The 25692-nt window shown below is 40.1% G+C and overlaps 1 protein-coding gene across 12 annotated transcripts in view; it reads right to left on the bottom strand.

Moving 5' to 3' along the window:
* Positions 1 to 329: 329 nt before the first annotated feature.
* LOC115437179 (amphiphysin-like) overlaps positions 330 to 25692 on the bottom strand; it is a 39712-nt gene continuing 14349 nt past the window's right edge. Inside the window, exons 11-28 of one of the 12 annotated variants that reach the window (XM_030160359.1) lie at positions 21800 to 21919; positions 18392 to 18475; positions 17696 to 17722; positions 17539 to 17562; positions 15159 to 16038; positions 14950 to 14991; positions 14488 to 14697; positions 14404 to 14445; positions 13949 to 14277; positions 13672 to 13701; positions 12245 to 12286; positions 10880 to 11134; positions 9185 to 9241; positions 8244 to 8294; positions 7813 to 7866; positions 5864 to 6052; positions 5684 to 5785; positions 330 to 1398 (exon numbers count right to left, since the gene is read on the bottom strand). In XM_030160359.1, coding sequence (XP_030016219.1) covers positions 1294 to 1398; positions 5684 to 5785; positions 5864 to 6052; positions 7813 to 7866; positions 8244 to 8294; positions 9185 to 9241; positions 10880 to 11134; positions 12245 to 12286; positions 13672 to 13701; positions 13949 to 14277; positions 14404 to 14445; positions 14488 to 14697; positions 14950 to 14991; positions 15159 to 16038; positions 17539 to 17562; positions 17696 to 17722; positions 18392 to 18475; positions 21800 to 21919 — 2643 coding nt within the window. In that variant the 3' untranslated portion in view covers positions 330 to 1293. Of the gene's footprint in view, positions 1399 to 5683; positions 5786 to 5863; positions 6053 to 7812; positions 7867 to 8243; positions 8295 to 9184; positions 9242 to 10879; positions 11135 to 12244; positions 12287 to 13671; positions 13702 to 13948; positions 14278 to 14403; positions 14446 to 14487; positions 14992 to 15158; positions 16039 to 17538; positions 17563 to 17695; positions 17723 to 18391; positions 18476 to 21799; positions 21920 to 25692 lie in introns of all 12 variants that reach the window. The other 11 variants (XM_030160354.1, XM_030160352.1, XM_030160351.1 and 8 more) reach the window with 11 other exon arrangements.

A 25692-nucleotide genomic window follows, 5' to 3' on the forward strand; every position in this document is an offset into this window, starting at 1 on the left:
CTATTTATTTTATGGAAAATATTCCATTTTTTGTGTTTTTCTGTAATAACTCACTTAGAATTCAAATGATTAAACTCACATTTAACGGATTAAAATCCTGAAAACTGTTGAATGTTTGGTAGTTTTGAGCAGCGGAAAGTTGTTTAAGAGATTTAAAAAAAAAAAAAAAAAAAAAGCAAAATAAAAATGTTGGCATATGATGATTTTATAGTCATTTTTGTGTGTGTGTACATTTTTGGGTGACCAGAGTTTAATAAATTTGAGGAGGACATAAGGGTTAACCTGCACTAATGCAGTAAGTTTCAATAAAACTCATAACGATCCAAAAATTAGATTGTACTTATAATTTTTTTATTATAACTTACTCATCTTCACATAAAGGACTGTAGTATCTATATCACATGAACATGTACACCGTGGAATAATGTGTCCATCAAAGGGAGTGAACTCATCTTTATCAACACTCAGGGTTAGGGTTAACCCAAACCTTAAGTGTTAGTGTCAACCTGAACCCTTCCATACACAGACCCACAACAAAGATTGCATATTGTATTTGTTAAAAACTGCCTTCTTTGAACCCAACATGAATAATAATATGGCTGATATGAATATAATTGATCCTCTTTACAATAGTTTAGGTCATGGGTCTGAGACTAACATTTTTCATGCTGGATGACCATAAAGATGCCAGTACTAATATGACAATTAATTTGGCAAAAACACACAGTAAAAGTCTCCATTCCCTTTAGTAATTAGACAAATGATCACAACCAAACATTCAGCCATGATACCATACAAACTGGGGAACAAGTGAACAAAGGTGACCAGTAATGACAAACTTAATAGTTTCATCACTCAGAAACATTGAAATACATCACAGCATCACAAACTCTGGTATACTGAACAGCAGAGCAAGAAAACCAATACAACAGCTGGTGCAATGGTACAGGTGTGTCCTTTTCAGATTGATGCGTTGGAAGTGTTCATATGTAGTCACAGCAGGATTCCAGATAGCCTTACAGTGTTATTTGATTTGTAAAAAAGAAAAAAAAACAACACTCACACAGTTTTGGTAAGGGTACAACATAGTATCACATCATGCTTATTTATTACCAGTTGTTTTTAAGACCAACATTTCCGCCTCTGTAAATGTTGAACTTTGCAGTGCGTCGCCAGAGCTCAGCTGCTGCAGCTCGTTGGTTTCTTTCAGGAAGGGGGCGCTACATGCTGACTGGTTTACCTACACACTGACACTTCCTGATGTTGTTTTACAGCAGCTAAAGCAGCTCTGCTTTACTCCAAACGCTGGGTAAAGTTCTCTGGAAACAGTCCTCTTTGTGCACCCACGCCCATTGTTGACCAGTCGCTTTCTTTGATCCCTGTTAGCCAGCCAGCGTCCTGTAACAAACACAGTGACATTCATACGTACAATCTTAGAATTCATGATGTTAATGTCAATGACATTTTAATTAGTGCTAGGCAGCGATTAAAATTTTTAATCGCATGGATTTCTGGGATTAATCGCGATTAACTGCATAGTTATGGGGGGGGGGGGTGTGCTGGCATCAACAGCGTGAATTGCCTTTAAGTGATATTTCAGACTTGAAGTACTCCAGTGATAAAAAATAATTCCACATGTCAACGCTTCCAAACAACTTTGGACTTCTCAACCCCACCATCTGAAGACATTTAAAATGAAAATGTCCATGTAAAAGACCGCTACTTTTCTCCATGTTTATGTCCACACCAGTTTATTTCCACTTGTGAGTGATTGACAGGAGTCTTAAGCCCACTAATAAGTACTAATACTAATAAGCCCAATAATATGTGATGTTCAGTTGTTAAAAGCATACAAAGGGGGCCCTCTAGTGGTCAGAATAACTTGCACTAACATATGTTTTGTCCTTTCGGTGTTACCGTAGTCAGTTCGGACATAAGAAGGAACTAACAGACACGTTTCTTTCACTCTGTTTGTATGGCCCCAAAAACGTTTGCCTGTGAGTATTTTATGTTCAGTTGTTGTCAGAATGAATAGTATAAAATATCTGATGTGAACCTTTGTTGCTGGATAAAAAGACGTAAATTTTAAATTGATCTATAAATGCTAATCGTTAGCGTGTCTATGGATTTTCCCATTCAAGTTAGCATTGAGCTAATCACATCGTAAATAAGTAAAGGTTAGTTCAAAGGCTGGCATATTATACCTAAACACAACCAATGAATTTACATAAACTTAACATGAGCCTGGATAAAGAATTAGCAACCCATCTCCGACTACTAGCATAAACGAATTAACTTAAACGTGTTAACACATTGCAATAAACACATCCAAAATAACGTCATAAACATGTTTCTAACGGCACGTTTGCATGTGAAATTATTTAGCAAACAACAGAATGATTGACACATACAGGCAATGCTTTTGCAGGAGTTACACAAAATTTGATTCAGCATTTCTCGGAAAGTTCGCTGGCTTTTCTCCTCTCAGCTACACCAGCACCAGTGCTTGGTTCTAGTGCGTGTGGAGCACCAAAATAAAAGCATGAGTTTCAAAATAACAGTCCGTATGTATAAAGGAACAAAGAGTTGCTTGAAAGGCAGAACGGCATTAACGGGAGATTTTTTAAAAATTGTCAGCGTTATTTAATGAATGCGTTAATGCGGTAATAACGCGTTAACTTGCCCAGCCCTAATTTTAATACATCAGAATTGACCCTAACCCTCTGGTACAGTCTACATAATAAGGGTTAGACCAGGGGTCTGCTACCTTTATTATCAGTCAGAGCCATTTTGCTCCCTCTTCTGCCAAAAAAAATAGTTTGGAGCCACAAAAAATAACAGAGCTTAAAAACTTTTAGAAGTTTTCATCTTTTTTTTACATTTTAGCTGTTACAAACACTGAATACAACAAACAGAAGTGCAGTGTGGAATGGATTCTGGAGTATGATTACTCTAAAAGTACACAGTAAAAGTAGTTCATAGTATTTGTGCAAATAGTATATGAAGTACTAATACCAAAAACACCAAATTCACAAGGTACTTATTGGAAAAATTAATTTTATTCATCATTGAATTTAGTCTTAAAGCCAATTTCAGACGAAAAAAACGAACACTTTTGTATCTTGGAAGGGAATCTGTTGTAGGATTACCCTAAAAGTACACAGTACTCATACTCATACAGTCGCTCTATGAAAAGTATCGCTATTTATGGAAAGGATTCTCTTCCAAACTCAACACTTCCTCCACAGTTCCCAGCTGTACTGCTCCATATTCTCCGTCTGGGTTCACATCCACAAGCTCGCGGAAAACGGACAGAATTCCGTGAGTAAAATACAAAGGACAGACAGAACCCTCCGTCCGTCCGCCTGTGTCTTTAATGTAGAGCATAAATGAGCCCTTACTTATGTTGTTGAAGGCACATTCGCTCCATGCAGCTCATCTACAATAACTGTCGAATGAGTAGTGCACAAGAAAAACACTAGCGGCTGGTTTGACCACAGTAAAGGGAGGAGCCACTACAAGGAGGATGAAGAGACGCATGAGGCTCCGGAGCCGCAGGTTGAACACCCCTGGGTTAGACCATGAACCCTAACCGTAACCCTCCGGTACACAGTCTACATTATAAGGGTTAGGGTGGTCCACTTTTCTGTTAGTGTCCACAGACTGTCTTCTGTCTCCTGTGGGATGGTGGTCCACTCTTCCTGGTCCAAAGCCTCCAGTTGGGTCCAGTTGGATAGTCTCCAACCCATCACTGTGGTCTTCAGCTCCATCCACAGATTCTCTATATGATTTAGGTCTGGACTTGGACTGGGTCATGTCCTTGAACCACTGCTGCACTACTTTGGTGATATGCTTGGGTGGTCAGTGTTCTGCTGGGATGTCCAGTCAGGACCAGTCTGGAGTTTCTCAGCACTTTCACGTTGTTATCCAGGATGTTGATATAATCCTCTTTTTGTATGTAATGTACAACAGTGACTAACACCCCCCGATTTGTGCCTGAGCGCCCCCCTCTCAGTTTTCTCCTTCCAAACACCCCCTGAAGATGTCCCAATGCCCCCTGGGGGTTGGTACCGCCTCTGTTGAGAAACACTAGTCTAAACCCTGTAATGTAGGGTTAGGGTCAGGGTTCATGGTCTAACCCTTATAATGTACAGGGGTTGGACAAAATAATGGAAACACCTAACATTGTGGCATCATAGAAGGTGTTTCCATTATTTTGTCCAACCCCTGTAGACCAGGAGTGTCAGAGTCATGTTAGTTCAGTTCCACATTCAGCTAAATTTGATCTGAAGTGGACCAAACCAATAAAACAATTACCTAAATTCTGATGGAAATGTAGTGGGAAATGACATACACTTGGTTAAGATACTTTCCGTGGCTTGCAGAAAAGCTATTACAAGGAACTGGGGACCACCAACAAAGGACCAGTGGATTGAAATCATTGATGGAATGGAAAGGGTGACTCATAGAGTGCGACAACAGGAAGCACAAATGGACAAAAAGTGGAATAAATGGACTGTTTACAGAGCAAAGAATGATGGAAAGACTGGATAAAAATGTGTTGAAATAGGTATAATGTACCCAAGCAATGTTGATTTGTTCGTTTTTCATTTTTATTGTTTTGTCAAATATGTATAAAAAGTTTCAATAAAAACTTAAATGACAAAAAATAATAATAATAACCTAATAATATATTATTAGGTTATTATTAGGTTATTATTATATATTATTAATGTCAACTCCAAACTCTTCTCTGTTTTAGAGTGAAAAAAGTAAATTTACATTATGAAAAGGTTTACATCCAGAAAAGATGTGAATAACATGAACAAACTGAAAAAATAAGTGTAATTGTAACAATATTCCGCCTCAGTTTATCATTTACACATCTACATTAGAACTTACAGATCACAGTGGATCTACAAACACACAAAACATGTCTTAACAGACAGAATATTGTTAAAATTGTACCTACCTCTCTTAAGACATTTCAGGTTGTTCATATTTGTTCAGGTTATTCAGATTTTTTGTGAAATTATGCTTTGTTTTAGTGTAAAAACAAAAATATATACATTTACAAAGAGAAAAAATTGGAGTTGTCATTTTTTTATATGTTATCATGATAGTATTTGACTGGTTCTGACCCACTGGAGATTGAAAGGACTCTATGCACAGCCCCACTACTTCCGTGGCTTTCAGGTGGCTCCTTTATTTCCTGTCTTTCATTATTGGACACACTGATTAATCCAGGTGTGCCTAATTAATCAGTAGTCACAATAAGAAGTAGCAGGCACACCTCAATTATTCAGTGTGTCCAATAATGAAAGACAGGAAATAAAGGAGCCACCTGAAATTCAGCAAGTAGTGGGGCTGTGCATAGAGTCCCTTGGTCTGAATGTGGAACCTGAACTAAAAGGATTGTTAACATCTTAGTGTAATTTTTGCATTTCACAAATTCATCCCATGGGCTGGACTGGACTCTGGCAGGCCGGATTTGGCCCCCAGGCCGCATGTTTGACACCTGTGATGTAGACTCTGTACGAGACGTGAGTGGTAGTTTCCTACGTCCAGAACTCCGAGGAAACTGTTAAAGTACTGTAACCTTCAGTAAAAGGCGACACTGGGAGTTCATCTACACAACATTTAATAAACCTCAATCTGAAAAACTCAAGGGAAGCGTTCTCACCTGATCTTCTACAGAAGCAGTAGGAACAACCAACACGATGTCACCTCGCTTCAGTTCCAGCTCATCTGAATTCGCTGCCTCAAAGTCATGCATGGTCTCAACCTGTAGGAGGACAGGTTAGGGTTAGGGCCACTTAGGCTGGACTGGCTGAGAGCTGAAGAGTCTGCAGTAAAAGCACACCTTATACAGGAAGTCGTCTGGCAGTGCTGAAACTCCACCAGATGGACTCATGTGTTTGACGGTCTGGTTCACGGCTGAAACCCCGTTGTCACTGACAGCGGTCGGAGAGATGATGTCAGCGTCTCGGTCGTCGTCCCCTTCGTTACTGGATGCCGGCTCAATGACAACAGATGGGATCGGCATTTTCTCCTAGAAAACATGAAACTCCTTAGCCCTTTCATGCATGAATTATGAGAGCCTTAATTAAGTTTTTTTTTCCTGAATGTTTTTATTCCTCTAGGCATAAACAAACAATGCGACTGACATTTTTTATTAACCTATTTTTCATGGAGTTGCAAAAATATCCAATCAGCTGGACACCATGCATTTAATTTTTGAAGCAAAGAAACATATTTACTGATATACTGTGTGAAAACTATCAAATAAAAACATTTTTAATGCAGCTAATCTGATGTTTTCTCACATTTTAACATACACTAATACAGGTCATTACTCACTTCATGGAGATAATATGCAAAAAAGAAACCATTTTGTTTAAAAAACAAACAAACAAACAAACAAACAAACAAACAACCTGTTAATTACAGTTTAATAACAATAACAAGCACTTGATTTACACTCAAACCTGTTAGTGCAGATCAGGTTTATCTAGAACAGCAAAGTTACAGTAATGGTATGAACTGCAGTGTATGGGATGATGCATGAGCGTCCACTGTGTTGGCTGATATGGAACTAAAACAACAAAACCCATGAATATACAAGAGAACAGCTGGAGAAGAACTGTCCACTGTAGTGACCACTATGCATGAAAGGGTTAGACAGCTGTTTTCTTTATGACACATATTTATACAATATTTAGAAGAGACACATCATCACAATAGTACCCTAGATCTAAAGGGTTAGGGTTAGGAACAGGAACAGGAACAGGGCTAGGGTTACTCCTCTCTACTATACTCTTCCACAGTCTGTGGTTCTGCCAGGACAAATAAGTATGTAAATGTCACTAAATGGGGAAACACATATACAAGTTCATTACAAAGACTTTTTCTACTGCAAAAAAGAGCAATAAGAATCGTTCACAATGTTGGTTTTGGTGAACACACAAATCCACTATTTTTAAAATCTAAAACTTAACTTTAAAACTCATTGACCTTGTGGAATTCAAAACTATTCAAATAATGTATAAAGCAAAGAATAACTTACTGCTGCGTAATATTCAAGAAATGTTTTGTGAAAGAGAGGGAGGCTATGATTTCCAGGGAAAATTTAATTTAAAGATTCATAAAGTACGCACTACATTAAAAAGTTTCTGTATCAGCATCTGTGGAGTAAAATTGTGGAACAAATTGTGTGTGGAGATAAAACAAATATCAAACATAATTCAGTTTAAAAAAAGTTATAAAAAATGATTCTTGAGAGGTACACTGTTTAATAATGACAGTGAGGCCTGTTTGTTTATGGATGATGTTGTATTGATAAATCTGCTGTAATTATTGAAGAAAACTGTTGAATTGTTGAGTCTGTTTGTATGACTGTACCAACATGAACATTTTGTTGTTTATAATTCAGTCACTGCATTATGTATTTGTTGTGGTTTGATGCTAAAATTAGAAAACTGTATTGTTTGATTCTTGTATTAAGTTAGTGATAAAGGTGTAAAAGCACAAGTAAAAGCAAAAGTAAATAAGTTTATACTTCTTCCTCATCCTTTTCGACCATGCAAAATTCAGACTTGTATGTGCTTGAAGATAGATTCTGTTCATATAAATGTTTTATTTTGTTTTGTTTTATTTTGTTTCTTTGCATGTTCGAAATAAATAAATAAATAAATAAATAAGAAACAATACTCGTTAGAGCACATGTAGAACAAAACGGCTCAGAACAACAACAACAACGAAAGAAAAGAAAAAACAAAAAAGGCTATTCATAAATCAGGATGTATCATTTACCGAGGTCTCAGTCACTGGACTCTCTTTTCTTTCATCTGGAGCTGAAACCGTTTCCTGCAACACAAAACATACATAAAATTAAACATGGACCATCTGTTTGATCCTTTAATGTGGTATTTAATAGTCAGCAGTTTTCCATCATTAACATCTGTTAAATGAAAATCAAATATTCACATTAAACACCAACAAATATTTGTGAGGGTTTGATTGATTTCCAGTATGAATATAAGACTGTATATATGGCCAAACGCTGTGGTAGCTCTAGCGCCCCCTGGTGGCTAGCTGCAAAGTGCAAACCAGGATTTTTTTTTTTCTTCCTCCAGGGTGATTTCTGACATTTTAGAAAGATTTCATGACTGTTTGAGATCAGTTTCTTTTAATAACTCATTTGCTCTTATAGACTGATCGTTAGTAGTGTGATGAATACGTACTGACGGAGCTGCTTCACTCTCACATGTTTTGGCTTCTTCATCAGGAGGATTCTAGGATTCAACATAAATTACTTGGTCATTGCAGTCTTTCATTTAACACAAACAACCACATTTTATGGCAATGCACAGCTGTTGACATTAAACATGCTCGGTTTATTCCTTTAAAATAAACCAGGAAATATATGAAATCCAGAGGAGTATTGATATTTAGAGATAAGTATTTACTATTATAACTATGCATTGACCTAAAAATGTGATAAATAAGCTTCATTAGTCTGTTGACTATGACTATTAGACCAGTGGTTCCCAACCTTGTTTGTCTCCTGACCCCATTTTAATATCACAAATTTCTGGCGACCCCAGACATTCAAAATGGAGACCTTTTTTTTTTTTGCTAAAATTAATTTATTTTTGATCCTGTAATAGTTTGCTATACCGTGTTTCAAATACAGGTTAATTTTAGAGGACATTTAGTCTATATAATGTATATTATTATGGGCGGAGGCAGTAGATCCAGGTGTAGATTACTGCACAAAGTGAGAATTTGATTTTCCTTGGTCAGGATCTGTACAGTCAGTCCAGCTGTGATTTACAAGGAGGACAATTAATACTGAACAAACAAGAACTCAAACTATGAATTATGAAAGAGCTGCAGCATCTGAAACCGACCACAATGAACATTTGACAGATAAACAGAACCACAGTGCTGCAGTTTCAGACTCACAGTTTGTCTTTTATGGACTGGGATTGTCTCTGTCAACTCACCATATATTTTTTATAAGTAAGGTTTTTCTTTTTTTTTTCCAATTACCAGAAATTTCAGGCAACCCCTTTTGAATTCCAGGTGACCCCACATGGGGTCCCGACCCCAAGGTTGAAAAACTGTATTAGAACAATCACAACTTAAATTGACAGAGTAATGAATGTAATAACATGCTTACCTCATTGACGTCTGCTCTGTCCAACACTGCAACATCAACTGGAGACCCCACTGTGGACTAGATGAAACAAAACATTGGTTAAGGTTAGAGTGGGCTAACCTTAAACAGGGTTAGGTTTATTGTTAAAGAGGGTAAGGGTGGGTTAACCTTGAACAGGCTTAGGGTGGGTTAGAGCTGAGGTTATCCTTAAACAGGAAGGGTTGGTAGGGTTAGTATTAGAGCAAAGATGTCAAACATGCGGCCCGGGGGCCAAAACCAGCCCGCCAAAGGGTCCAATCTGGCCCCTGGGATGAATTTGTGAAATACAGAAATTACACTGATGATATAAACAATCAAGGATGTTTGAATCATTTTAGGTCAATTCAACCTAAAGTGGGTCAGAACCAGTAAAATATTATCAAAATAACCTATAAATAATGAAAACTACAATTTTTTCTTTGTTGTAGTGTAAAAAAAAAAAAAGGTTACACAAAAATATTTACATTTACAGACTAACCTTTTACAAAAAATGTGACTCACCTGAAAATTCTTGAGAAAAATAAATGAAATTTGAACAACATTACACCTTAGTTTATCATTTATACATGTGCATCATAACTTACAGATCACAGTGGATCTACAAATACACACAACATTTAGTAACAGGCAGAATATTGGCACATTTCCACATACTTCATATTTGTTTATGTTATGTCCAAGTACAGTTCGTAGATGTAAACCTTTTCATTACGGAATTTGACTTTTTTCACTCAAAAACAGAGAAAAAAAATTTGGAGTTGACATTATTTATCAGTTCTTATCCTATTATTTAAATTATTTTACTGGTCCGGCCCACTTTAGATCATATTAGGCTGTATGTGGAACTGAACTGAAATGAGTTTGACAGCCCTGTGTTAGAGGGTTAGACTGGTTAATGTTTGGGTTAAGGTTGGTTATCCTTAAATAGCTCGTGGTGGAACGATTCTAACAGTTGTTTATGGTCAGGCTGTGGCTAAGTGGTGAATGAATGAATGAATGAAATCTTTATTTTAAACATGTACAACAATGAATAAATACATGAACTTACATAATATCCACATTTAGTTCAAAAAGGAGTAGTCTAAAGCAAAAGCTTCTTCATCACTAACCCAAATAATAATAATAATGAAGGAAACATTTGCCTTTTCTACTAAAATAATGAACATTAACACATACAGCAGCTTTCCACAAACAATGGATTAGATTTATATAGCGCTTTTCTATGAACACATAGTCAAAGCGCGTACGGTGGATCCATTATTCATTCGCTCTCACATTCTCCCTCTGGTGGTGGTAAACTACATCTGTATCCACAGCTGTCCTGGGGCAGACTGACGGAAGTGTGGCTGAAAATCTACGCCTGTGGCCCCTCCGACCACCACCAAACATTCATACACATTCATACACCAGTGTGAGTAGCAGCACTGGAGGCAAGGAGGGTGAAGTGTCTTGCCCAAGGACACAACAGCACATGGACGGAGCGGGATTCAAACCACCAACCCTTCGGTTATTGGATGACCCACTCTATCAACTGAGCCAACCAAACAAACAAACCAAAGTCAGTGTGAATGGCTGGAACACCACTGGATGATGATGAAATTGATGATGATGAAATTGATGATGATGATGATGATGATGGTGATGACAACAGTACAATGGATTCACTTTTTCACTCACTGCAGGCTTTTCTTCCTTGGGGCTGCCTGAACCCTCTCCTCCATCTCCAGTTGATTGTGGTATAGGCTCCACCTCCTCAATGGCAGGTGGTGCTATAGGGTCCACCTTGTCAGTGGAAGGTGATGCTATAGGCTCCACCCCCTCAGCGGCAGGTGGTGCGATAGGCTCCTCCCCCTTAGCAGTAGGTGGAGTTGGAGGCTTCTCTTTTTCTTCAGTTGGTTCTTGGATCTCATTTGAATCCGTGTTAACTTCATTCTTTTGCCAAATATTCAAAAAGTAAGTTCATAAAATGTTCAAACATTTTAAAGGCTTAAATGTTATTCTATTAAAATTTTTCTGGTTAGTAATTTCCATTTTACGTAAATGATTTTCATAGCAGAGTATGTACAAATTATGTCCTATCTACATTACGGTGAACATGTGGATATTCTTGTAAATATCAATTTTCCACCTCAATTCAAATAAAGGTTCTGTGCACAAAACTTTGAGCCTTAAACTAACCCAAATCCTTACCCTAACTCTCCAAACCACTCCAAATACTGAGGCAACCAGTGACTGGTGGACAATGTAGATGGTCCCATAATTCTATATTCAGTAGTTGTGGAGGTTCCGGTCTGTCATAAAGTTAAGTCGCCATCACATCTTGAGTCTTAAGAGTTAGGGTTATTCTGTATATGGTACAGATTTCACCAGGACACTGGTACATGTGTCCATCTGTCATCAACTGCAGGTCTGAGGGCTAGGGTCAGGGTTAGGGTTATGGCTAACTTGTTTAGGGTTAGGGTCAGAGTTAGGGCTAACTTGTTTTCTAACGTCAGTTTTAGTGACGAACCACCTTCTTTGTGTGTGGATGAGAGAAACACCAGAGAAAAAAACTCACTGTTCTGTCCAGTATCCTTACTGTGGACAGAACAGTCGACATCACTACACTGTATGGAAACCACCTTATTCTGTCTGTGCTCAATAACACAAATACACAAACACATACATGTTTACAACTGCTATCACCAACCACAGAACAGACACAAACGATAAAGACAACCAAGGCAGATGTACCCTGGAAAAATAATGCAAAGATCATTCAGCCACTAACACTTAATCATGCGTGTCAAATGAAATATTTTCTCCAAAGTCTGTTCATTTGGCCACATGTCCAGGGTGAGCCTTGTCTTTGCCCAGTGCTAACTGGGATAGGCTCCACCCCCACGACCCGACAACTCGAAGGTCAAATTGATCAGGAAATGAATAAACAAATTAATCTAAATTTAATCAGTGAATTTATGCGCAAAGTTCCAGTTAATACAAATAAACGGCAAACAAAGTCAAAGCAAACAGTTGGATAAGACTTTAAATGTGCACACTCACCATTTTATCAAAATCCGCAAAAAAAGATGGAGCTGCTGCGTCCTTTGGGGTGCATGATTTATATTTGAAAGAAAATGGAGACAGAAGAGCCAGATGAGTTAGGGTCAGGGTTAGGAGTGGAGTTATGGTTAGATTCTCATCAGTCAGGCATCAAGACAAACGTTCAACATACATTAATAGTTTCTTTTGTTACCTCCGCCAAGGAGGTTATGTTTTTGCCAGGGTTTGTTTGTCTGTTTGTTTGTTAGCAAGATAACTCAAAAAGTTATGGACGGATTTTCATGAAATTTTCAGGAAATGTTGATACTGGCACAAGGAACAAATTATTACATTTTGGTGGTGATGGGGGGGGGGGCAGATCTGCCTTGGCGGAGGTCTGCACTCTCCAAGTGCTTTTCTAGTTTTATGTGTTTTATATGTTAAAACTCTGCTCTCTGTTGTCAAATTTGTCGCTGTAGATAGTGAAGGCACAACAAAATTCATTGGTCTATTTATTTTGTAATTCAAAGACTTCAATGCAGACACACTGACTCTGCTTTAGTTTCAACAATACAATAACTAAAGGCTTTCCATCTGGATGTAGAAACAAGGTTGTTGTTCATCCACTAACTCTAACCCATGTCTTTGCTGCATGTCTGAGTCTGAGCAAAGAACAACTAGTCACATCATGGACTTCAGATTATTAAATATTATAGGAGCTGCTACAGTCAATTCCTGTGACAGTAAATAAGAGATGTCAGTGTTTATGGTCAATAGGTCATTATTTAAAGGTGCGGGAGACTTTCGTGACCAGTTTTTCATCAAATCTGTTCAACCTCAGTCATATCCTCAGTTTCATGAATCTGTAAGTCTGTCTGTCATTACTCACCTGAATCTCTTCCATTACAGTGAACAGTTTCTTAGTTCCATCCACCAGAAACAAACCATGTGTTTACAAACAGAGCCAGGAGGTAACTCAGGCATTTTTGGAATTTTGTCACGACATGCATTGTGGGAAACGGAGGTTTGCGCAGCCGCCTGGCAGCAGCTACAGTCACAACGCGGAAACGGCAGGAGCTCCCTCCCCTCTATGCATATTCCTCCAGCTGTTTCAGCCGTTTCCGCACGTGTTTGTTTCATCCATATAGTATCATATGGTTGCGCTGCCGCTGTCAGGCAGCAGTGCCAGCCTTCGTTTCCCACAATGCACGTCACAACAAAATTCCTCAGAAGCCCGAGTGACCTCCTGACTCCGTTTGTAAACACATGGTTTGTTTCTGGTGGATGGAACTAAGAAACTGTTCACCATGATGGAAGAGATTCAGCTGAGTAATGACAGACAGACTTACAGATTCATGATACTGAGGATATGACTGAGGTTGGACAGATTTGATGAAAAACTGGTCACAAAAGTCTCCCGCACCTTTAAGTCTAGGAGGTCCATTTACCTGTGAAAATCCATTGAATGCATTGGTCACCTATGTGAAAGATCAAAGACATTTGTTAGAAGACTTGACACATTCTGAGTCTAAAATGAAAAAGTATGACATGGTCAAACAGACAAAGCAAGCAAGAAGAAGAGCATCTGAAGGAGTTCAGGTTGGGATCCAGGTGAGGTTTCATGTTGTTCATTCTGTGGGACGGGAAGAAAAAGGAAAGGGGACGTCCACTAATTTCTGATCTATTCTATGCTAATCAACTGGATTTACAAGAGAAGTCAAGTACCTCTTCCTTCTCTGTATCTAGCTCTTGGTACAACTTTCCAAATCTCCGGTTTGCAGCCTCATCTTCAGACATGTCAGAATTTTCTGGATCTCTGTGAATTCTGGGAATGTTTACATCTCTTGTTCCTTCTCCTGTTGTGCCAGATGTGTTGGTGGCAGGAACCGCAGATTGTGAAGAGGCTGCTGGAAAACTGTTAGCAAAGGGGTCTACATCCCACCCAGGACCAACACCTACACCGCCCTCACCAGAGGTCTGAGCAAACAGGTCCAACGCACTTGGAACCTGTGCTTCAGCTACACCTCCAGCTGAAGGAGCAGAATCAAATGCACCTCTTCCCTGCAATTCAGCAAAAGGATCAGAATCAAACGCACCTCCTCCCTGTGTTTCAGCAGAAGGATCAGAATTTAACGCACCTTCTCCTTGTAATTCAGCAAAAGGATCAGAATCAAACGCACCTACTCCCTGTGTTTCAGCTGAAGGACCAGAATCAAACGCACCTCTTCCCTGCAATTCAGCAAAAGGATCAGAATCAAACGCACCTCCTCCCTGTGTTTCAGCAAAAGGATCAGAATCAAACGCACCTCCTCCCTGTGTTTCAGCAAAAGGATCAGAATCAAACGTACCTCCTCCCTGTGTTTCAGCAAAAGGATCAGAATCAAACGCACCTCCTCCCTGTGTTTCAGCTGAAGGACCAGAATCAAACGTACCTCCTCCCTGTGATTCGGCAAAAGGATCAGAATCAAACGCACCTCCTCCCTGTGTTTCAGCTGAAGGACCAGAATCAAACGTACCTCCTCCCTGTGTTTCAGCAAAAGGATCAGAATCAAACGCACCTCCTCCCTGTGTCTCAGCAAAAGGATCAGAATCAAACGCACCTCCTCCCTGTGTCTCAGCAAAAGGATCAGAATCAAACGCACCTCCTCCATGTGTTTCAGCAAAAGGATCAGAATCAAACGCACCTCCTCCCTGTATTTCAGCTGAAGGATCAGAATCAAACGCACCTCCTCCCTGTGTTTCAGCAAAAGGATCAGAATCAAACGCACCTCCTCCATGTGTCTCAGCAAAAGGATCAGAATCAAACGCACCTCCTCCATGTGTTTCAGCAAAAGGATCAGAATCAAACGCACCCCCTCCCTGTGTTTCAGCTGAAGGATCAGAATCAAACGCACCCCTCCCTGTGTTTCAGCTGAAGGATCAGAATCAAACGCACCCCCTCCCTGTGTTTCAGCTGAAGGATCAGAATCAAACGCACCCCCTCCCTGTGTTTCAGCTGAAGGATCAGAATCAAACGCACCCCCTCCCTGTGTTTCAGCTAAAGGATCAGAATCAAACGCACCTCCTCCCTGTGTTTCAGCTGAAGGATCAGAATCAAACGCACCCCCTCCCTGTGTTTCAGCTGAAGGATCAGAATCAAACGCACCCCCTCCCTGTGTTTCAGCTGAAGGATCAGAATCGAACGCACCCCCTCCCTGTGTTTCAGCAAAAGGATCAGAATCAAACGCACCCCCTCCCTGTGTTTCAGTCAGAACATTTGAATTTGCATTTCTTTCCATGACCTCCCTCTTCTGTGGGGTTCCTTCTGCTGTTTGAGGCCAATCTGCTGCGACCCCATTGGCTGGACCTTCTACGAGCTCCGCCTCCATGTCCTTTAGCTGACCTTCTCTCTCATCACAGAGTTCATCATCAGCACTGGCCCAGCCTCCTCCCTGGGCTCCATCACACCATTCCTCAGCTGTCTCATATTCTGAGCCAGACCCGTCCGGAGACCTGGACCACTTGTCCCTCCCGTCCTTGGTGCTGTCCTGGATCTGTTCCCCATACTCGTTGGTGAATATGAGTCCTGGGGTGGACTGTCTACGTTGGTCCTGCCCTGACTCTGCCTCATCGCTACTCCCTGCACCTGTTTGGAGGTTGGGGGTTTTGGGACAACTGAGTTCCCAGCGGCTAACCTCGTCTTCACCGCCTGGTTTGTCTGCCTGGGTCCCGTCCAGCTCTACAGCCGGGGCCTCAGCAGGTGAAACCGAGTCTTCATTGGCTCTCACTGAACCAAAATCTGCAGACCAGTCAGCAACGAAGCCGCCCTCTCCATCCTGCTTGGAAAATGCAGCTTTAAGTTTGGTAATCCCTACAAGTCTGACTAGTATCAAAGGTCAAAGACAGGGGTAGGCAACTCCAGTCGTCAAGGGCCGGTATCCTGCATGTTTTAGATGTTTGCCTCTTCCATCACACCTGGAAGCCATTGCATCATTATCAGGCTTCTGCAGAGCTAGATAATGAGCTGATCATTAATTGAACCAGGTGTGCTGGGAGAGGGAAATATCTAAAACAGGGGTGCCCAATCCAGGTCCTCGCGAGCTACTATCCTGCCTGTTTTAGATCACAGGTGTCAAACATGCATCCCGGGGGCCAAATCTGGCCCCCCAAAGGGTCCAGTCCGGCCCTTGGGATGAATTTGTGAAATGTAAAAATTACACTAAAATATTAACAGTCCTTTTAGTTCAGGTTCCACATTCAGACCAATTCAATCTCAAGTGGGTCAGACCAGTAAAATACTATCATACTATCATAATAACATATAAATAATGACAACTCCAAATGTTTCTCTTTGTAAATATAAATATTTTCTTGTATTTACACTAAAACAAAGTATAATTTTGCAAAAAATGTGAATAACCTGAAATGTCTTAAGAGAAGTAAGTACAATTTTAATAATATTCTGTCTGTTATTAAATGTTTTGTGTGTTTGTAGATCCACTGTGATCTGTACGTTATAATGTACATGTGTAAATGATAAACTGAGGCAGAATATTGTTAAAATTATACTTATTTTTTCAGTTTGTTCATGTTATTCACATCTTTTGAAAGGAACGTTTGTAGATGTAAACCTTTTCATAATGTAAATTAACTTTTTCACTCTAAAACAAAGAGAAAAGTTTGGAGTTGACATTATTTCTATATTATTATGTTATCATTTTACTGGTTCGGCCCACTGCAGATCAGATTTAGCTGAATCTGGTCCGTGAACTAAAATGAGTTTGACAGCCCTGTTTCAGATGTTTCCAGCACACCTGACGGTCATTATCAGTCTTCTGCAGAGCTTGACGATAGGCTTATCCTTCGAATCAAGTGTGTTGTAAGAGGGATACATCTAAAACATGTAGGATAGTAGCTCTCGAGGACCAGGATTGGACACCCCTGATCTATTCACATGCAGGATACCGGTCCTCGAGGACTGGAGTGGCCTGCCCCTGGTCTAAGAGCTCTGATTGGTGTGACTGTTCCAACTGGAAGGTTAGAACATGGACAGAAACTACACACAGGCCTTCTTTCTGACATTCCTGGGATTGGTTCCATCTACAGTCTGTCACTTTTCTGTTGTAAGAGTCATTTGATTTGATCATGGATTTTATTTGGCATTATACAGGCTTCACAGACAAAAATAAGATATTTATGTTAAAAAAAAAAAAAAAGCTTAAAGGTACCATAAAATATCTGTAATGTGTTTTCTGTGAAACCAAAACCAACTGATCATGGGGGTCTCTATCAGTGAAATTAAGACTTAGTAATGATGAGAAATGAGGAGTACTTACAGGCTCGGCTGCCTGAGCGTTTGCCTGAAAAAAAGGGGAGGAAAAAAACCAAAACAAACCAAAGGTTAGTCTGTAATCATCAGGTAACCACGGTGATTACTCATTACTATTCACTCTCAACCTGTCAGTACTGTCTGATATTTTAGACTTTACTCACCGACCACATATCCCACGGTACAGCTGTCTGAAAAGGTAGAGCACATGTTCAAACATCCTTTTACCACCACAAAGACCAAACATATTTACTAATCATTCCTTTGAGTGGTCGTATTATGCTCAAAAACCTTTATACTGATATCACCATTAGTTCATCATCGTATCAGGTTCTACATTACCTGATCAGAATCACGATCCTCAAAGCATCTATTCAGTGGAAGAGCTCAACCCAGACCCAAAAGATATCAATGTTTGTTGTAATGTCTGTGAAATTTACACTAAGACTGGAAAAAGCAGTGATAAAGCTACAAATTTATTTTAAAATATTTTAAAATTAATAGATAAGTTGAGCAGAACTTCTTAAGTGGAATCCTGCATTTTAGTTCCAGGAGTGGCATTGGGCAGGTACCAACAGAGTGGAAAATGGTTCTGAAAGTTCTGGTTCCTCCACCAAACATTTACACCTGAGAACTTGTTCAAGTATTAGAAATATGTTGGTACAAATGAATATGAGCTGTTGGTTTTCTTTGCATTATTTGACACCCATAAAAACTGAACATTATAACAAAATCATAAATGATCCAACAATTAGGGAAAAGAGCAGAATTGACCAAGGCTGTGAGACCAATAAAATCTGATCCATACAGAAGGGTCAGGGTAGTTCCGTGTGTGGTCTACAGCTTGGTTTTCTTCTGACCTGTGGGATCGGTGAAACACTTTCATCAGGCTGAAAAGCGTCAAAGTCCAGGTCAAGCAGAGATTCCCCTGGTCTTTCATTGGGCTGTGGATGATAAGACAGACACAAGAGTCAGGGCAGGGTTAGTGTAGACCTGTGACACTTGTGCTGTGTTTCCACTACATGGAACCGGCTCGACTCGACTCAGCTCAACTCTGGTACCAGGTCCTATTCCTGGAGACCGTTTCCATTACAGGATACTACCGACTTTACAGTACCTGGACGTCATAGCGATGCGGCGCGTTACTTCTGTGTCGTCTGCTCAGAGTTATTGATAAACTTGTTCATTGTGTGTTGTCTTGTCAAGCTCATGCTGAATTTTTACGTCGGCCACCAAAGACTGAATCTCCTCCGACCACGGTGTAGTTTTACAGGCTGTCATCATGTGGATTAACCTACCGACAGATTTACTGTAAACTTCCACATCTGTTCTTTGTAAAACGGTGGGTTACAGAGACGACTGTCTGACCAATCAGTGATCTGCAGTGTTCACACGTCACCTTTTAGTATCTGGTCCCCAGTCCTGGAACCTCGGCAGAGGTGATACCAAAAACTAGTACCAGGTGCCAGATTCCTGGTCCGTTTTTGTAATGGAAACGCAAAAAGGCCGAGTCGAGTCGAGTCTGTACAGCGTAGTGGAAATGCGGCATTGGACACTGGTTTCACAGTCAGCTGTGATATATTTACAGTAATTATCAGTGGGTTGGGAGTTTGTATCTGTAGACCACCATTCTTATCAAAGTCACTTTAGTACATTGTACAGACTATGGTCTAAAGGCTGTTTCTCGATACGCGTTCTTGTCTGTTCTTCCGTTCTTGCGTTCTAGTGAAACGTCATCAGTCGTGGCCCAAATACTGTTCCAATTGCAAGTTCGTATAAACCAAGAACGCATGGAATGCCCTGATGTTGTTCTTGTCAGCTAGCTTAAACCAAGGATGCGTTGGTTGGTGACTCGTGTAGACTTGGCTGAGAAATGATTCCCAAGATGTAGTTCATGCCGGCTCGACCGGGAGCCCACCATTTCAGCCGGGACCCGGGAGGCTGTGCTCGGCTGAACTGACGAAATGTATTACAGTTTTGAAAAATATACAAAATATATAAATGACATGTAATTACTAGTACAAATGTATTGAAATCATATCAGTGACATTGTGGTGATTTGAGGGAAATACTTTAGGGAGCAGATGGAGCAAATACAGCAGACACAGGGAGGAAAGTTCACAAGTACGCAGCCATTCCAATTACAGATAGACTTGCTTTCTTAGGAAGTACATTTTCTGAGGCTGTTCTTACCAAGTCCATACTCACCAAGTTCACAAGACCGTACTCTGCATTCTTGGTATTGAGAAACGGCCATAGAATGTGTATGGTTGTTGGTACAAGTGTCACATAGCGTTACCATGGCAACACAGAGGGAACACCAGATGCCCCCAGGTTAGGGGACCGGGTTAGGGTACCAGGTTAGGGTAGCCGGTTAGGGTACTGTATTGGGTTTAGGGTACTGGGTTAGAGTCAGGGTGCCTTGCTAGGGATAGGTTTAGGGGTACCAGGTTAGGGTACCGGTTTAGGGTACTGGGAGTAACCGGGCTTAGGAGTACCAGGCAGTGGTGGCTGCTTGTCCTTCAGACAGGGGAAGCACATTGTCGGCTTACATCAAAAAAAATTGTCAAGTTATTTAAACATAAATTCAGCCCTTCGTTCCTTTTTCAGAAAATGGTCAGTGACCTTATCATATCAAGTAGGCGTCTTTTCCAGGGACTGGACCAGTGTCCTCTCTGCTTAGACGACCTTGGCCCATTGTGTTGTGGGTGTAGGACTTCAGCCTTTATAAACAAGAGATGCTCCTTTCACTCCGACCTAGCCGACAGTTTGATTGATTTAACTATCTACAAAACGATATTAAACTTGAACAAGAAATGATTAAATTATGTAACTGAAACAAGAAAACGCTGAAATTATGTTAAATTGAAACAAGGAAGTCCAATGAGTGTGTTTTATTTACAGTGCAAGAAATGAACGAGTAATTTCGTAGTGGTTTCTCTGATTTCACAGCAGAATGTGCGACAGTATTAAACTGAACTGTGTCAGTGAAGGAGGAGATCTCAAAATAGCTGTCAATCAAACGGGATTCAGCCTTTCGACTGATCCTCCAATCAGCATGTGGGATTCTGGCGTCCAACCTGGCCGAGCTCCGCCCACAGCTCCATTCACCCCCAGAGACGCCCGGCGTCTGGGGGCGGGACAACATCGTGGCATTTATCCAATTACCGTCCAGTTTTGAGGCAATGAAAAAAACTGTTCCACTCAGTCCCATTGAAGCCCAGAGACGGACACAGTCTACGGACAAATGCACTGAGCAGAGATGGAGGAGAAAACAGTGCAACGGGAATGTATGAGAAGTGAACAACATCACGTTTGTTGATTTGTGATAAAGCTGATTCTGATCGAACTCATCTGTGAGATGAACATGCTCTAACACATTTGTAGTCAATAAAATGTCAACACAACCGTACATATTTAACCATTTAATTTTCATAATTTTAGGGGAAGCCGGGCTTCCCTTGCAGTCTATGAGAAATTGCCACTGGTACCAGGGTAGGGTACCGGTTTAGGGTACTGGGAGTAACCAGGCTTAAGGAGCTACAAACATTTAGTGGTTCATGTCAAAGAATAATAAAGTGTCCCACATTTACAATAGTCCATAAATCTTTCACACTACTTTTACAGGTGATATTTAAGAAAACAATTAGTGTCAATGTCATCACGAACAGTGTTGTACAACCTACTGAACATGACTAATAAACAATAGCTAAGGCTTAATTCTCTCAAAAGTAATTAAATTTAAATATGAGTTAGTGCATATAAATGTAATTGATTACTACGTAGTTTAGTGTCACCTAAATGTTGTAATGCTTGTCACTGGTATTTAATAGTTATCTGTTGATTTACATATCAGGAGAACACACTGATTACATGTAATCGGTGTGTTCTCCTGGTTTAGGGTTAGTGTAGGGTTAGTGTAAGATTAGCGATAATGTAGGATTAGTGTAGGGTTAGGGTTAGTGTAGGGTTAGTGTAGGATTAGTGTAGGGTTAGGGTTAGTGTAGGGTTAGTGTAGGATTAGTGTAGGGTTAGGGTTAGTGTAGGGTTAGTGTAGGATTAGTGTAGGGTTAGGGTTAGTGTAGGGTTAGTGTAGGATTAGTGTAGGGTTAGGGTTAGTGTAGGGTTAGTGTAGGATTTGTGTAGGGTTAGGGTTAGTGTAGGGTTAGTGTAGGGTTAGTGTAGGGTTAGGGTTAGTGTAGGGTTAGTGTAGGGTTATGGATAATGTGGGGTTAGTGCAGGGTTAAGGTTAGCCTAACACTAATTACCTGTGAAGGTGAGGGTGCAGGAAGGAACTCTCCTCCAAACAGGTCGATGATCTGATCCTCTGCCACCTCTTTAGTAGGAGTGACCTTCGGAGGTGGAGGCACAGGTGGACCCTTTCTCAGCTGCAGAACAAGACCAGTGATGAACACACAACAACATAGTGAAAAACTAAACGTAATTAACAAACTCTACGTCAAAGAGAGCAAACTAAAGCAGCAATATATCAAGCTCATAGGGTTAGTGTTAAACACTGAGGGTTAGGGTTTAGGGATAGATTGATCTGGATCATCAGGGTTAGGGTTAGATTCATCCAGATCATCAGGGTTAGGGTTAGGTCGGAGCCTCTCGCTCCCACTCACTCATGTAGATATTGGTGTAAGATGGAGCAAATTTTTGGCCCATGGTGGTTACATGAATTTGGAGGTCGGTTTTACTGTCAAATTCAAACTCATTGTGGGTGAGGCAGATTTCCATGAGCTGTAAAAGTGTGGTGTCTGGGCGATCTGGATCTGGGTATGTGTGAAAAACATTTCTAATGGCATTGAGTCCGGCTAATGAGTCAATGTTAGTGTATAAGCTGTGTACATCTAAGGTGAAGAGGAAGGTGTGGTTGGGAACCACCATGGGCCTGATCTTAGCTAGGAAGTCATAGATGCCCTTCAGATAGCTAGGGTGACTTGTGGAGAGGGGGTTCAGGAAGGGGTCGATGTAAATGGAAACATTATAGGAAATCCAGTTGCAATCAGAGACGATGGGGCGGCCTGGGGGAACTTCAAAGGGGACAGTCCACTACTCAGGATTTTTATGTATTTTGGGGAAGTGGTAGAAGATGTGGGGTGTGGGTTTTTCTGGTCCACAGAGAAAAGTAAGTTGTTTGTGGTATATGGATTTATCTATGTCTAACTGTTCAGTTAATCTGTGGATTTTTTCTTTTGTATATGGTTGGAGGGATGTACCAGTTGGTCTGTAGTGCAGCGTGCTTGACATTTGCCAATGCGCTTCCAAGATGTACTGATGAATGTCCATGATTACAATCTTGGAGCCCTTATCATCAGCTTTGATGATTATAGAATCGAATCAAATCGAATAGAATAGAATAGAATGTCTTTGTCACTGCACAGGTACAACGAAATTGAAAAGCGCAATCGTCCTAGGTGCCATAAAAAGTATAAATAATGTATATAAAAGAGAAAAAAAAAAAAAGACAACAAATATAAAAGAAAAACCCTGACGGCATAAATATCTTTCCAAAAAAAAAAAACAAACCCAAAACAGCAGCATAAAAAGGAGGTCCTGGATGGATGTAGAGCAAAGTTCTAATAGTTTTGGATTTTTCATTATAGTTTAGTTTTATGTAGTTTTGACTTTCTTTTCTCTAATTCAGTTAGTTTAAATTTGTTTTTAGAGCAGGTTTGCTAGTTTTTATTAGTTTTTGTTATTTTCTAAATGCTTAGTTTTAGTATTAATTTAGTTTTTCTGTATCTCTTCTCTTCTTCTCCGTCGTATTCAAATAAATCCCAGACAGGACTCTGCTGCTTTCTCCCAACTTTAGTCTCCGTGTTTCCAGGTAGAGTGGGGACCAGAAGACGACTGGAAACCACAAGTGACGGACCGTTAAGTATCATATGGTGCCAGGAGATAAAATTGCTTGAGGGAAACAAATCGATTTTACATCAATCTGACACTGACAAAGACGAAAACTAAGGGAATTTTATCCATAATTTTTATACGTTTTAGTTCGTTTTGTAAGCACACAATAGTTTCAGTTTTTTCTTTTAATTGTAGTTATTATTTATTTCAGTTAATGAAAATGTTTTTACAATTCTAGTTTTCATCATTTCATTAGTTTTTGTTAATGATAATAACTTTGGTGTAGAGGTGTTGGTCCAGGTGTGTAAATATGCCTGTAGTGATCTGGGGATATAGCTGGGGGAGGGGGGGTCAGTCTGTATGGAGTTAGAGGGTGATATGTTTCAGCTGGGTCCCAGTTGCAGATAGGGATAGGGTTAGGGTTAGGGTTAGGGTTAGGTCTCTGCAGGGTGGGATTGCGTCAAGTGTCTGGATCATCAGATTTGTGACAGAATGGTTCAGGGTGAATGAGACATCATTTACACATGGATTAGACCTCCATAACATCCAGACTCTAATCTGGGATGTGATGAAGACTTGATGCAGCAGTCCGATTCTCCATCACCAATATTCGCAAATTAATGCAACTATGTATGGAACAAATATTATCAACCTTATTGTGACACGACATAAGCATTATGTGGGTAAAAAGATGTGACAGTGAATGTGTCCTGGAAACAGAACCAAAGGGGGTGGAGTCAAATATGGCATGGAAGACTTTTTTTTTGGCTTGGCTGTGTACCTTTCCAGTAAGAATAACAGATGATGATAATAATAACAATAATAATAATAATAATTGCTGCTGCTGCTGCTGGAAATTAAAAAAATACAGATGAACAAGACCTCATATTTTTGTTCATTTTAACTTAATCCTTTAACTTAAACGATGATGCACTTGATCTGAACATTCAGGCAGATCACAGTTTTTCCTCTTTTACATTCATCTTATTCAGAAATAACTGAGAGAATGATTCAATTCTAAGGTGAGAATCTCATTTTTGAGCTTTTTTCTGAGCTCCAGTGTTTCTTCAGATCATAACAACCTCTGCATCACCACAAAAAAATGATGGAGTATGTTTTATCAGAGTGGTGTTGATCCATCTTACTTATGGGTTTAGGGTTAGAGCCTTAACCTCCTAAGACCCAGGAAATGTCAGCAAAGTACAAGCTTTTTTGTTTTTTATTAAATAAGTGCCTATATTAGAAACATCATGATGCAACAGTTTTTTCAGATGCAGTTTTTAAAATTTTTATGGAATGTCCTTTGAGGTGGACAGTTTTCTTTTCTTTATTTTTTTGTATAAACTTGTGAAACTCTTGTCCACAAAGTTGGACAGAAAACCCAGAGCTGGGTCTGAGGAGGCTAATCTGTCACCTGTTAGGGATAGGTTTAGGGTTAGGGTTAGGGTTTTAATCTGTCACCCGTCTGTATGTCTGTGCATATGACATGTTTAGATTTCCTATAAATCATCAGTAATTCTTTAAAAAGTCTTGGCCTTCTACAACAGAGGGTGATGAATAGCACATGTGACTGCATTACAGCACTAGAGCAGACCTATCACATGTTTACATAGTTGCCATGGTTACTTACCATGACACGACACGACACAAGACATAAGCATGATGAAGACACATGATAAATGAGTGTGACAAACATCAGCACATCCAACACAAACAGCTACAACATGAAACAACACTGTTTTGATGGTCCATGATATTTTCTACAACACCGGTTCCCTGTAGTCATCCAGTCCCAAACACTGGGTTCGGGTTCAGGTTAGGGTTAGGATTAGAGTAAGGTTAGGGCTCGGGTTAGCGTTATGGTTCGGGTTCAGGTTCAGGTTAGGGGGTCATGCAAGGGTTAGGATTTGCGTTAGGCTAGGGCAGTGGTTCACAACCTTTTTTGAACAAACGCCCACTAACGTCATCATGAGCCTCCTGATGCCACCCCCTACCATCCCCCAGAAATATATGCAATGGGGGGGGGGGGGGCAGTGTTCAATGCTGTTTTGGAACTGACCTGTTTGCAGAGGACGGGGTGGGTTATATAGCTCAGTAGGTGTATTTTGCCTTTGCCTCTGTTACACAATGGACCTCATTCTGTATGACGGGGGGAGGTTTGACAGATTGCGCCATTAAGAGCATAAGCAACACTGATTTTTCTAATCACACCTCAAATCCATACCCAAATCCAAAGTTTGTTCAGATATACTGTAGATACTTATACACTGTAATGAATAACAGTGACTAACACCCCCCATTTGTG

The sequence above is a fragment of the Sphaeramia orbicularis genome, chromosome 17 (genome assembly GCF_902148855.1).
Source record: "Sphaeramia orbicularis chromosome 17, fSphaOr1.1, whole genome shotgun sequence".
Lineage (NCBI taxonomy): Eukaryota > Metazoa > Chordata > Actinopteri > Kurtiformes > Apogonidae > Sphaeramia > Sphaeramia orbicularis.